The 14,309-nt window shown below is 45.2% G+C and overlaps 1 protein-coding gene across 2 annotated transcripts in view; it reads left to right on the top strand.

Moving 5' to 3' along the window:
* Positions 1-14,309, top strand: part of Smad1 (SMAD family member 1) — a 60,894-nt gene that overhangs the window by 19,591 nt on the left and 26,994 nt on the right. The window contains exons 1-2 of one of the 2 annotated variants that reach the window (XM_076915447.1): positions 6,222-6,345; positions 6,438-6,994. In XM_076915447.1, coding sequence (XP_076771562.1) covers positions 6,595-6,994 — 400 coding nt within the window. In that variant the 5' untranslated portion in view covers positions 6,222-6,345; positions 6,438-6,594. Of the gene's footprint in view, positions 1-6,221; positions 6,346-6,437; positions 6,995-14,309 lie in introns of those variants that run through there. The other variant, XM_034522527.2, reaches the window with a different exon arrangement.

The following is a 14,309-nucleotide window of genomic DNA, read 5'->3' as shown; positions in this document are numbered from 1 at the left end:
CAGGGAAGTGTGGGTAACTAATTAGGTACTTCTTAACCCAGTCAAGTTGACAGTGGAGATTAACTTACAAAAGCTGTTGTCTCTGTCAGGTGATGGGGGTGTGGCTGGCTTAGATTCTGTTGTCTGGCTTTTCAAGTAAGAAATGCTTGACTCTATTGAAAGTGTTAGCTCTTTGGTCTTCTGAAGTTCTGCTTAACCTAGTGGCCTAATTTCACGAAGGCCTAATGATTACAAAGGTGTATTCCGTACCCACCTTCTGACTTCTACATCTGATTCTTACCAACAAGACTCATTGTGTTTCTTCACTGAATTTCAGATTCTGGGTTGTTTGTTTGTTTAAGTTAATGTTTTATAATATATTCCTGGGCGTAAGCCTGTGGAAAAGAAAATTTCCTTACAGACTTTGCCTTCTGACTCTGTGGCATTTAGTTCTCTGTTAGCGATGGTTTCTGTGAGTATGAGGAATTACATTTTTTTTTTTAAATCCATTTCAAAATAATGAAAGTTAAGTTATAGGCCCCTGTGTTCCTCTTTGTCTCTTCTTGATGTTCCAGTTTATGTATTTCAGAGGAAGCAAGAATTCTCCCGCCTAAAATTAGCCACTGGGATAGGTTAGCTGAGCCATTCTCTGATGCTGATTCACCCGCCCGACTCCCACTATACCAGCCATTCTCAACCTGCGAGTCAGGACCCTTGGGGGGGCGGAGTTGAGCAACCTTTTTACATGGGTCACCTAAGACTAGCAAAACATAGAAATTTAAATTACAATTCATAGCAGTAGCAAAATTACACTTATGAAGTAGCAACAAAATAATTTTATGGTTGGAGCTCACCATAGCATGAGGAACTGTGTTAAAGGGTCGCAGCATAGGAAGGCTGAGAACCACTGCTCTGTCCAGCGACTCTCTCAGGTGTGTGCACTGCTGTGATGCCCAGGGCCTATGGCGAGATGGTTTTCTATATTAAAAACAACAAATGACACAGCTCTATAAGCTCTGTGGGTCTTGTTTATCCTATATGTCCTATATAGGATCATTCCATCTGTAAATGGTGGTCATGTGTAGTCGGGAAACAGGCCCTGAATTGGTTTGAGTTACTAGAAAATAACTCTTAAAAAAAATTGGATCAAATGAAATCTTTACAAAGTTTTTTCTTGAATAACTTCCCCAGCTATTAAGCAGTTTCGAAGTAAAGTTAATCAATACCTTGTGCTTTTTGTTCTGCTGAGTACACTTGATCAGTACGTCCTGATACCATGCCATTAGTTAAGATGGAAGGACTGGACCAGAGGGTAAGAACTGGGGGAGGAGGGTGGCCTGCCTCGTGCACAGCTGAGCACTTACCTGTCAGTTACTTGTAAAGGCACTGTGAGCTTTCGCTCTTCTCCTCAGTCATTCTCTGAGATGACCTCCTAGAAAGTGTAATTATCCCCTCAGTACATGCATTTTGTCGAGTCCACTGTTTTCCATGCCAGGAAAAGAATTGACAAACAGCATCTGCATCCACGCTGAGACCATGAGTCGAAGTCTTCGTCTTGTTTCTCTCCTTATTAGAAGTCTGGGCAGGCCTTCACGCCTGTGCAGATCTCAGGGTTCAGAGGAGTCTGTAAACCTCTGCGAACTGCACAGCTTCCTGGGCCGTTCACATCAGCTCTTGGTTACATTCAGCACCTAATTCAGTGAGGAAGCTTTTAAAGGAGTCTGCTCTGATGTTCAAGGAGAGTGTAAACGTTTCATGTGCATGGTGTGTGTGTGTGTGTGTGTGTGTGTGTGTGTGTGTGTAGTTGGTTTTTCCCTTTCACTTCTACATGGGCCCAGGGGTCAAACTCAGTGCTTGTTGGGGGCAAGCACTTTTACCCACACCACCATCTTGCGGGCCCATGATCGATTTTCTTAAAATATCAACTGTTGGTTGACTCCATAGATACAACTCTGGGATTCAGTGGATCAGTTGTGTCTTAGATATAAGCTACAATGACTGTTCAAAGTTTCAGAAGGAACTCGAGGCATTGATGCAGAGACTGCATTTTGCCTCTGTTTACACAATTAGGTAATTACGTTTCTTTACTAGATGAGGCACTGATAAGCAAACTGTCCATGTGCGATTGGCTGATTTAGTCTCCTCTGACACAAAGCAGAGAACGCAGGGATTAAGAGGATGTAAAGCTCACCTCTTTTAACGTAAGGAATACCACATAAGTTTCAAAGTTAGCCATTTAAAAATGAATGTCGTAGTGTCTGAGCTTCCAGCTGTACTAATTGAAACCCTTCCTGTGGCTGAGACTTTATAAGAGAAGTTCTGAATTAAGAACCATCTTTTACATTATCTTTATTATTTCTGGAGCTGGATCACACTGTCAGTCCAGTTATGGGGTGAGTGGATGCTTGTGAGTGCAGGTACCCACAGAGGCTTGAGGCTAGAGATTTTGGATTTCCTTGAGGCTGAGATTGTCAGTTGTGAACCACTGGATGTGAGTATCTGAAACAGAAATCTGGATTCTGTAAGAAACCACCAGCTCGGAACTGCTGAACTGTCCCTCCTGCCTCCTCACAGCCATCTGACTTCTGAGTGTACAATATAGACAATATCAACTCCTGAATATATGTGTGAGTGTGTGTGTGTGAGATATCTGTTGTACCTGTGTATGTGTGTGTTGTTCGATTAGCAAATATTCTCGAATAATGTAGTTTCAAAACCTTTTGTATTTGGGGAAGTGTGGGGACATCATTCTGTAAACTTTGGCTGCTGTTTGGTGTGGCAGACTCAGGTCATCCCTCTCTGTAGCCCACTTGCTCTGCGTAGTGTTCTCTAAGTGGGTTTCTGAGCAGAGGTTCAGGGCTGATAACAGTCTACACTGTGGATGTGTGCATAGCTGTTTTCCAGCAATAAGTAATTCTATTATAAACATCTTGGTATGAATTATTTTTTCCCCTTTTCAGTTTAGAATATTTTTCTCTTCAAGTAAATTTAAGCTTGTGATGAGGCGACTGGGTTGGTTGCAGTGTTCTTCATTGGACTTTTTTTTTTTTTTTTTTTTTTTTTTTTGGGTCAGTGTGAAATGTTTGTATTTGCACAGGAGGGAAGGAAATCTCTGTGTGCTGACTCATGTTTTTATGTTGCGCTTTAAACTGATAAGGCCAGTTAGCTTCTGACATAAACTAAGGCAGGAAGTACAGAAGGGACAGAAGGAAAAACTCTGTTGTCTTGCAAAGTGTATTGAGCTCACTTTGGAGTTCTCGTGTGAGGGGGGCTACCTGTTTGACCTTCACTTGGAAATGTTCTCAGTCTGTATTTTTTATGGCCACTGTGCTTGTATTCCAAGGCTTGTGATCTTTTTGGTTTAATTATTGTGAGCAACATTTAGACCGGCCAGGTGAGCACTGTGTTGTTCCTGGTGTGTTGTCTGCAGAGACCTTGCTTTCTTGAAGGTACTGCCTTCCCTGTGCTCCTGAGTTACAGCCAGGCTTCACTTCAACCGCCCATTGAGATGCTGTACCGCCTACCCTCCGCAGTCTTGCCCCTCCTGCCTTGGCCTCCGTGACTCTGCAGGGTTGACCCTTAGGATTCCTGTCCCTGTCTGAGCACAGGTAGGTTAGGACTTTCACGAGTCTTTTAAGAGACGTAGGCAAAAGGGGTTTAGACCTTGGCTCTGCCTCTCACAGATGGGCTTGCATGTAGAACAAAGCATTTAACTTTAAGTTCTACTTCCTCATGTCTAAAATGAGGGACATGGAAGCCCCTTATCATAGGTCGTTGTTATGGTGCTAGGAAGTGCTGAGGCCGTCTGTCCTACCAGGTTATCTCCACAGAATTCTATAATCCTGCACAGGCTGTCTGAGGCTTCCTCTTTGGAAAAGCTTCCTGGAGTTAATTCTTCAGTTCTTTTTGCCTTTTCTGTTCTATATTTACGCTTGACTTGTCTATTCAAGCTTCTGTAATAAGCTTGAGTAGCCTGTGATGCTCCAGGATCAAAACTGATAGTTGGGGTGCTTCCAGCTGTGCAGCTCCCTTCTTCCCAAGAAGGGAAAGACCTGTGGAGAGTTTAGTGGGGGCTTTATTCCCACGATCTGACCCCCTCCCAGAGGCCACACCTCCTGATAACTGTACAATACAGTTTAAGACTGTGGGACACACATACAAGTATCAGCCTATACTCTTGCTTCTGCCTGTTTGACAACAGTTTCCACTTCCTGTTAATTACCCTTGGCACTTTGTCAGCATTCCTTTTTGCAGAAGCTGGGGAGAGATGAAGGGGCTCAGTGCAGTCCTGTGGGGCTGGCACTGGGTTAGCCAATGCTCCACCAGAGTTACTTGGACATTCTCACCTTGTTCTTCCTGGGAGTTCTTGCAGGGTGTTGGTCACTGTCCCCGTTCCCCGAGTCTAATTCAGCTCCAGATATGTATGAGAGCTGTTTGCCAACACACTCATTTCATATGGTAAACTCTCATCAGAAAATAGCCCTCAGGTGACTTTGAGATAAGTAATCCCTCCTATTTGAAAGCCAGTTATTAAAATATTAAAAGCTGTTGGGTAGGGGTAAAGAAAGGGCTGGGAGAAATTCAAGCCTCTCTAGTTTGCTGCTGGAGTTCTTTCCAGTTCTGAAAAAAAAAATAACAAAACAACCCCGCCCCCAAGCTTTACTGAACAGTGAATTACCATATCAATAGGTGCTCGAGTGACTTCTGATAGTGGCTAAACTTTGTTTCTCCCTCTTTCTCTGTGAAATGAAAACTTCAAAATAACTAGTAAATTTGGGTGAGCTCTCTAGAAAGAACTAGTAGCACTTGCTCTCACCTTCAGGCGAGCTGTTGGTCTTTCAGAACTTGGGAATGTGGAATCTCTTCATCTTAGTGTAAGTTCTTCCTGGAGCCAGGTCAGTCATCAAACATTTACTGAGAAGCTGTCCTGTGCCAGGTACCATGCTGCAAAGATACAAACATGAGATGGAGCTGCCAGGTCATTTACTCTAGTAATGAAAATGGAAACACAGATTATCCCAGTTAGCTGTGGTGACCATTTGTGATCATTGTTTGAAGTCTGAGGATCAGGAAGATTTTCCCCAATCTATTCCTGTTATTATTGGTCATTTGTGAATTTTCTATTTTATTGGAAATTTGTCAGTCTTGCTAAGAGATTATACCATTTTATTAATGTTTTGATCTTAAAGTTTTCTCTACTGTACTTTAAGAAATAATTTCTAGATTGCTTGTAATTTTCTTTGAGCTTAAATCACTGTCCACCTCCCATACTGAGTATGTAGAACATAGTTTCCAGGCTCCCCCACCCCTTCCAGTAAGTGCATTTTAGCTGTAAGTTTCCATGTGATTATGGCTTGCCACATCTTATTATTTTTTATATCATATGTTTATAATCATTCAGTTAAAATATTTCATCTCTACTGTAGTTTCTTTGACTCGTGGTTAAAACATGATTGTTTCCACTAACGATATTATTGTTGATTTCTTAGCTATACTAAGACAGAGGGACCTTATTTATTACATTTTGCAGACATCAAGAGTTGTCCGCCGTGGTTGTTTTGTTTGTTCATTATTGAGACAGGGTCTCTCACTGACCTGAGCTTGCCAGCTGGTCTAGGCTGGCCAGCCAGCAAGTTCAGAAACCCACCTGTGCCCTCTCATAGTGGGGTGATAACCACAGTCCACTCAGCATGGGCTGAGACTGGAACTCAGGCCCTCCTGCACATGAGGCAGACGCTTTAGGCACTGAGTGGCTCCTCTGCCCACAGAAGCTTATGCTCTGAATGATTTTTCTCCTGTGGTCACCTATTGGTTTTGCATATGAACTTGGTCACAGTTTTACACTTTTGTCTTCTGTGTCTGTCAACCCCTGTATATCAGTTAATCCCCAGTCTCCTACTAGGGTTGTCTGTTGCTGGAGTTTTGATTTTTTGCAGTTTTGTGCTTGGTGTCTCTTGAGGCCTGTTGCTTTCATTTACGAATGAGGTGGTGATATGCAAATTGTCCGAGTATCTCTGTGCCTGGAACCCTCACATGACCTTTGTCCAGGGCTTGGGTGCTGCTGTGAACAGTCTATTCCCTTCCTCTTGTAAAACTGCCAATCCTGCTGCCTCAAGGCCCTACCCACCCTTATAATCTAATTTAACCCTAGTGAGTTCCTTAGAGGCTCCAAGCCCAAGTACAGTCGGTCACAGTAGGCACTATGCCTTTAACATATGAAGTTTAGGAGAACGTAGCCCAGTCCCTGGTGCCATAGAGCACAAACGTTCATGAACTCAGCGTGGGGTTGCATCTCTCTAATAAAGCCACCGAATTGTGAGGCTGAACTGTATAAGCTAAGTGTGGATTGCCTGTACAGAGACAGACGTGGGTAGTTAGTACCTGGCGCATGTTAATTAGCGAATTGTGACGCAGTTAGAGGTAATTTTAAAGTCAGCTTCTTGTCTTTTCTTTTGCAGGTGCTAACTGGGTCCCTCACTGGTACAGGAGGAGCCACAGACCAAGAAGTTAAAGAGAATCTATGTAAATAAACTGGAATCTCTGTTGGCTTGGTGCCCTCCACCCCGGAGCCTCACTTCCCCTGTCTGAGGAGTGTGCAGAACTAGACCAGCCATTATGAATGTCACCAGCTTGTTTTCATTCACAAGTCCAGCTGTGAAGAGACTCCTTGGGTGGAAACAGGGCGACGAAGAAGAGAAATGGGCAGAGAAAGCTGTGGACGCTTTGGTGAAGAAACTGAAGAAGAAGAAAGGGGCCATGGAAGAATTGGAGAAGGCCCTGAGCTGCCCAGGGCAGCCGAGTAACTGCGTCACCATTCCTCGATCCCTGGATGGCAGGTTGCAAGTGTCCCACCGGAAGGGACTGCCTCATGTCATTTATTGCCGTGTGTGGCGCTGGCCCGACCTCCAGAGCCACCATGAACTGAAGCCTCTGGAATGCTGTGAGTTCCCATTTGGTTCCAAGCAGAAGGAGGTCTGCATCAACCCCTACCACTACAAGCGAGTGGAGAGCCCCGGTGAGTGACTGTGTGCCCCGTGTGCCCCGTGAGTCCCGCTAAGATCAAAACAAAAGCACCTTTCTGCTTTGGGTTGTAATTCCAAAATATCTGGGGGAAATTATGTACTTATTTGTACATGTGTGTGCAAGAGAGAAGACACAGGAATGCTCACACGCTAGTCATCCTTCCCTATCCTGGGGTGGAGTGGGTGACAGAGCAGAGCTCATGTCCAAAGAGGAAGGAGCTTGAGCCCCACTGTCCCCTTCAGTGACTGGGATATTTCACATGAGGCTTTGGGGACAAGCCTTCAGCACTTGGACAGTGCTTTCCAGGCAGCCCCTGAGTGTTTCATGCATGTTAACAGCCCCCTTCGCTCTTAGTGACTTTCTTAGAAACAGGTTCTGAAAACTGGACTTTGTGTCTGAATTTGCTGTGAATGTTGCACATTGGTCCTGTCTCTCTCTAGCAAGTTTAGCTGTGCAGTGCACCAGAAGAAGATGACAGAAGCATAGGCTCTTCCCTGTGCTCTGAAGGGAGGGGACCATGGGGGCAGCCCAAGGAACAGCAGCATGGGGCAGCCATGACTAGAGCCAAGTCTGTTTTCTGGCAATACCTTTTGTAATCCATGTGGAAGCGTGCTGCGTCGTGTCCCCTGCAGGACTGTTCCGCTGTGCACGGATTTGATATTGTTTGCTTTATAGGAATCTCTGTCTTAATGTATATGGCATTGGGGTATGGTAAAGGTTGTGTAGTCTGGCCTCTCCACATGTGGACTCCAAATCCATACACAGAATCCGCTGTGGTTTAAAATGCTCGGCAGAGGAACTCTGTGTTGAGCAGGCTGACCCTTCCTGGTACTTTCTCTTTCAGTTTTAGTGGCTGAGAAAGTCAGTGGACTCCATTGCTTCTGGGGCTCAGGGCTCAACAGGGCTTCTTCTTCCACCATAGGCTTCTAAGGAGTGGGGTGGCCACCGTGTACGGATCAGGGCCATACCTGTGCCTGGCGCTGCTTTAGGGTGACCTGCGAGCTCTTGTTGCCGGCAGTCCTCATATAGGCGGGCTTGCACGGGCAAGCCCAGCTTTGTGACCACACAGCTTTGCCCCAGCAGTGGGCTCCATTCCCAGAGTCTTGGGAGTAAATCAGCCCATGGTACCAGAAGGAGATTGGGGTCTTCAGATGGTTGGGCTGACTGCCGTCCAGCCGTTCATTTCTCTTGATCAGGAACCTGGAGCAGTTCTGCATGACTAACCATTGCAGACAGAGAAGGACAGAAGCCCCTCTTATTCTCTAAACAACCCAGTGACTGTCTTCATGGCATTTATATCATATCAGCATTGTAAGTGATTCAGGGGTGATTTAACATGTAGGGCAGATGACACCGGTTCCACGCAGGTCCTGTGCTGTATTACACGAGGGACTTGAGGGTCTCTAGGGAGCTCTGGTGCCAGTCCCCCATGGATACAAACCTCTACGTTTTTAATTCATACAGTTTTGCCCCTGAGTTTGACTCTGCATTGGACAGGTGGACCAACTGGCAAGTGGTTCTGTAGTGAAGCACTGACATGCTTCCCTGTCAGTCACGGGAGGATTGTGGGGTTGGAATTGCTCACTTAGCTGGTGGTTTATGGTGTCAAAATCATGAGGCTCCCCTCCCTGTTCCTGCTCCTGGGATGGCCAGGTGATTTCCTTCTCTTGCAGGAACTTCAGACACCAGGGAAAGAGGAGTCACGTCAGTGAGTGCAGACCCACAGTGTGGCCAGGCAATGATGTGTTCTCTCTAAAGGCATTGTGTATTTTTGTGCAGTATTTAAGTCATGAAAAAGTACAGACTGGGAGTACTTTGCAAACACTTTATGTCCACCACCTAGTTTAAGAAGAAGAGCATATAAACTAAAACCATGTGTGATTCCCACTAGTAACCGCCATTCTGAATTCAACATTCATTCCATGTATATTTTATACTAACACATTGATCCATAGGAACACATACCGTTTTGTGTATTTTAAAATATTCTATAATGACATTAGATTTTCCTGGAACTGTCTGTTGTGTTCGGTGCATAGTGTGCTGCATGATTCTAGAATGTATGTTTTTAGGATTACCTTGTCTAGTGCTACGCAGGGCCTTCTCCTCTGTTGGAATTTCATTTGAGAAGGACTGATAACATCAGACTTATCACACAATATTATCTAGTACTCTAAGTTTTTGCTGTACACTTTATACATCTCTTCTAGCTTTACCTCCAAGTGCCTTTTTATTGGACCCTTTGAAAACTGCACTGTTACGGGTTGTTCTGGGCTACGACTCCGTTTGCCCCTTTCCCTAGCCTTGCCGGGTTCTCATGAGCTTTGATATTCTTTGCTCTTTGTCCAACCAGATGGGATGTGGGGTTTTTGTTTTTGTTTATTTTTAGGAACATCTCATATACAGACACATGGTTTTCTTTTAGCCAGAAACTGAAATGGAGATGGGATTCTTGGAGAGTAAAAAGTATCGTGCGAATGTTATATACAAATTAGATTCTGGGTACTTGTGTTTCGGCTGACATGGTCCACAGGAAAAAATTTAATGTTGCGTATATAATGAAAAGGAGTCCTCCGAGTCAAGCGACTTACTGTGTCAGACATCTGGAAAGCAGAGGGGTTTGGGTACGGGAAGTGCTCTCACACCTAAGGTATTGTTAGGAGTACTGTGGGCAAGCGTCCTCTCCACCACCCCACTCTCACTCCGCTCGCACTGCTGCAGCCCCGCCCCATACGTAAACTGCTTACGTCAGCTGCGTAGCTCCTGCAGCTGAAATCCATTAAGAAGTGGCGGTGATCGGAAGGCCCTCTTTCCCTGTACAGCTCTGCCCGATCGATTTCCTGCCTCCTTTCCCACTTCCTTTCCCATTTTCTTCATGGCTGTGTGCTTGCTTGCGCTCTTGCTGTCTTTCCATCTGTCCCTAACTCCTTCTTCCTCCCTCCCTCCAGGGCCAGCTCAGAGGTCTGTTTAGGTGGGACTCTTTTTTGATCACGCCATTTTCGTATCCCAGAGAGATTACGCCTTTCCCATAGCATTCTGAGCTTCTTCATAATAAACTTAACAGCCAGCACTGTTCAGCCGATCTCTGGGAGTAAAGAAAGTGTTGGGCGGGCACTGTGCTGGTGTCTCTGTCTCAGCTACCACAGTGACATTGATCGTTGTCGGTCACTGAAAACGCTGTGACTAATTTATCCATATGGACATCTGTCTTTCTAGAGGTGGGTTTTCCGTTTGTCTGCAGCCTTTGAAAACCATCTTCCTCTGTTGGGTCGTTTCCTTTCTGGTGTAAGATAAAAAGGGAAACCATTCCTGGCACAACTCTTAGTTACTTAGTAACTTGCTCTAACATAAAGGTTTGATGAGGAGGTGGAAGGCTGGCCAAATATGACTCTGGGTTTCATGTCCTTTCTCTTCTTCAGCCACTCACAGGGCACTTCTGGAAACCCATTGAGGGTAAGGCAGAGATGTATTTGATTTAAATATACCAGAGTTTTCCTTTTATTTTTCATGCTGTGAAGTGGTGGTGTGCCCTCTTAGAGTGCATGTGTATGATCACGTGACAGCTGCACATCGCTGGCACTCGTGGTTGATATTCATGCTACGATTACGTAACAGATGGTTAGGTGTCCAGGCTGGTCAGGCCCCACTGCTCTTTTAGGTTCTCCCATTCATAAGGTGCTAGTGAGTTGGCCTTTACATCACTCAGCATTTGGGGCTTTTCTTGTTCTAATACTTGCTCTTTCTAGATCTTTCCTTCAGATAGTCAAGTTTAATGAGAGAAACGATCGATTTCATTTCAAAATCTGCTCAGGCAGATGTTGTCATTGTTCCTTTGCGTATCACCACTTTCTATTTCTTTGTCCCAAAGTAATGTCATCAGTTTACGTAGTTACAGTTTTCCTCATTCTGTGCCATGTACTGTGTTACACATCCCAGCACTTTGGAGAAATTGTGCTCACTGAAGCCCCGGAGACCCTTCCTTTGGTGGAAAGGTCTACTCTGGCCACCACTGAAACACACAGCTCTCACGAAGGCCTCTGAAGTCCCTCCCTGCACACGTGTAGACACTTGCAGGAAACAGTTCTCAGAGCTCCTGGTACGCTGGCCCAACTGCTGACGGAGCAGTCCGACTGTTTGCTGGGACTTTTACTAGCCTTCAGAGCAGAGGCTGCTTATTAGTGGTTGGATTAAATATTGCTTCTCTTTTTCTTTTCCCAAAGTAAATGCTGACCAAGGCTGAGAAACCACCTAATTGTGGTATTGAGAGGACCATTCGGTTGCTGTCCGCTGCTCTCAAAGTGCCTTAATGGGGGTTTCCTGTCCACTGGGCCCCCTTTCTTTCTCTCTCCCTCTCTCTTTCTCTCTTCTTTTTTCTCACGTTCATAAAAATTAGTTTTGCACTTTGAACTTCACCATGGAAGCCTTATCAAACCTTATCAAACTCAGGTTTAAAATTCTGAGATTTTTGTCAAGTGTGCCAGTTACATCCCTGTATTTTACCTATAGTCCCAAACTCAAGGGGCTGAGGAGAAAGATTGTTTGGGGCCACATGGCAAGACTTTGTCTCATAAGACACCATCCCCTAAACAAATAAAATTTGAAATTCCCATTAACAATGAAAATGGAAATCTCAGCTTAGTTGGCAGCCTAGTGGCTGTTGGCTGCTTAAAATTGAAACTCACTGAAAATCCTCTTTACCTGCTGGCTGAATATGGGCTTCAACTCAGCTACCCCGTTCATCCTGGAAGAAAATGTTTTAAATGCTATAGAACCGAAGAAAGATTCATTATTGCCAAGCAGGCATAGGACAAGACAAGTAGATACCGAGGAAAGAGGCAAGCTGTGTGGGTCCTGGGGGTGCTGGAATTTTTCTAGATTTAAAAATACTCGACGTCAGACTCTGTTGGTGACATAAAGCTGCATATGAATCTGTAATGATCTCAACTGAAAACCTGTTCTGTGGAGAAGCATCAGTTGGTCTCACAGCTCGGTCTCCCTAGGGTTCTGCCCTCAGACAGCCAGGAGCCCTGTGGGATGGTGCAGAACTGTCTTTCATGTAGTCACAATCTGACTTTCATTCTTTTCTGGGCTTGGGTGTGCAGCCCCATTGCTGGCGATGGTGGGGCCGGCAGTGGGCAACAGTTCCTGTCATGCACCAGCTGTTGAAACCCCAGGGTGCAGCACAGGTGAGGTGAGCTATAGGGTTAGGTAGGTTGGGCAAGAGTCCGTTTCCAGCTTCGAGTATTTTGACTCAGGATTTATTCAGATGTGACCCCATCATTAAATCTCTGTGCATCTAGGCATCAAATATGCTTGCTGGGCAGGGAGCAAGTGTTGACTTTACTTGAAGGTTTTGAAGTTATAAGTCAGATACCAAGATGTATCCATAACAAAGATTTTGAAGATTGGAGATAAATGAACTAAACTAACAATAGAAGTTAAAACAAGGCACCGTGCGCTGTGTTCTAGTGCATTTGAATTCCTCTTCCTTCTTACATTTATAATAAACACAGGAGTATACAGGAACTATGCCCACCAGAAAAGACTGGCAAGTCATTATAGTAGCATATGCTAAGTTGAATGACAGGTGTGGATGGAGGATGAGCTTAACTCATAAACCTCAGAATAACACCGACGAGATTTCCTCAATCGAGACACACCTGGACACTGTTCTTGCTAACACTGGCCTGTGGTGCAGTGCAGAGACGTCCATGTATGTTCATTGTTTCAAGGATTTTTTTTTTATGTCTATGTGTGCATTTGGAGGTCAGCCAGTCTTGGGTGTCGTTCTCAGGAACATAGTCCACTTCTTTGCAGCAGAGCCTCTCGCCAAGGTTGCTGGTTATCAGGCTTGACTGTGTTAGCCTGAGAGTTTCAGAGCTCCTTCTGTCTCTGCCTACCCAATTTGGGAACCCCGGGGATTGTAAGTATGAGTCATTCATTGTGCCTGGAATTACATGAATTCTGGGGTTGGAATAACGGTCTTCATGCTTGCAAGCCAAGCACTTCTTTACCAACAGAGCCACAACCGAGCATAAGGAGCATGTAAAGGTTTCTCTTCCTTACTCTGTGAGGAGCACAGGGTCAGCACATGGCGCCGCATCCATGCAGAGGTCAGAGGATGACCACTCAGGAGTCGACTGCCTCCTTCCACCTCAGGACGGAGAGACTGTGCTTCAAACCTGAGGCCATTTGATGAGAAAGTCCTTAAAACAGAAGCAGACTGTAAACTATTGGTTGTGATAGGTCAGAAATCCTGAAACCGCACATGTAGCACCAGTGAGAGAGAATCAGCCCATGGTTGATGGGTAGCGTGGGCTTCCTTAGGAATTCAGGACAGAAAAGGCTGAGTGAAGAAGATACCACGCTCCTTCAGTAATGTTGTGAGAACATGGTGGGATAATGGGGTTAGGCTTCCATTCACCTTGGGTAGTTTGTCCCCGAGCCCCTTACAAACCTGTGGGGGAAGCTGAGGGTTGCGATGGTCCATCTGTCACAGGGTGTAAAGAGACCTCTGTACTAGTGCATTCTTGAAAATGATGTAGTCTACAAGATGAGGAAGGTCACTCTCTCCCTCCACACCTCCCATAGAATAAAATGAAACCTGTAACAGGAGCAAGTCTTTATGAAGCAATTGGTTCCAGAAAACTAGTGGCAGTCATTACATTAAGATAGTGACTGTGAATCACGGCAGCCACTGTTTGTCCTGGGTTCCACATTTACTGCCACACACATACTCTCGCTCACTTCTGACCTAAGAGGCAGGTGCCACGGGCTGCTGAGATGTAGAGTCTGAGCAACAAACAACTTGAAACTGGAGAGCTAGGATCCAAGTTCAAATCCCTACCGCTTAGCAGTACGTGGGGCTGCTTCCCATGAACCAGAAAACAGCTGGTTTTCTCTTTAACAGAGGAGCCAGACACCCGGAAGTATGTGTTAGAGTGTGTGTTCTAAGGTACATGTGGTAGCCTGCCTGTGGGCTGGGCTGAGAGTGGACAGTTGGGAGCATCTGAGCCTGTGTCCTGTGTGTGTAGGAAGTTCTGTTTACATTTATTTCCCATCCATCAGTGATCATCCTTAGACAACCAAAGTCTTGCTTCACAGAATGTATTTGCTGGGATCCACTTTGAACTCAGAATAAGCTGAACACAATTAATTGAACTACGATTGTTAGTTAAACAAAGAGGCTTGGAGGTCATTGCGAACATATCACTGAATTATTAGGTAGCTGAGCCAACTGCTCTGAAACGTCCTTAAGACCAAGGTGGTCCAGCTCGAACCCTGATTCCAGTAGACATTAGCTATCT

This window comes from Arvicanthis niloticus, chromosome 18, assembly GCF_011762505.2.
Source record: "Arvicanthis niloticus isolate mArvNil1 chromosome 18, mArvNil1.pat.X, whole genome shotgun sequence".
Lineage (NCBI taxonomy): Eukaryota > Metazoa > Chordata > Mammalia > Rodentia > Muridae > Arvicanthis > Arvicanthis niloticus.
The sequence above is the reverse complement of the archived record's forward strand: the minus strand, read 5'-3'. Positions and strand labels throughout refer to the sequence as shown.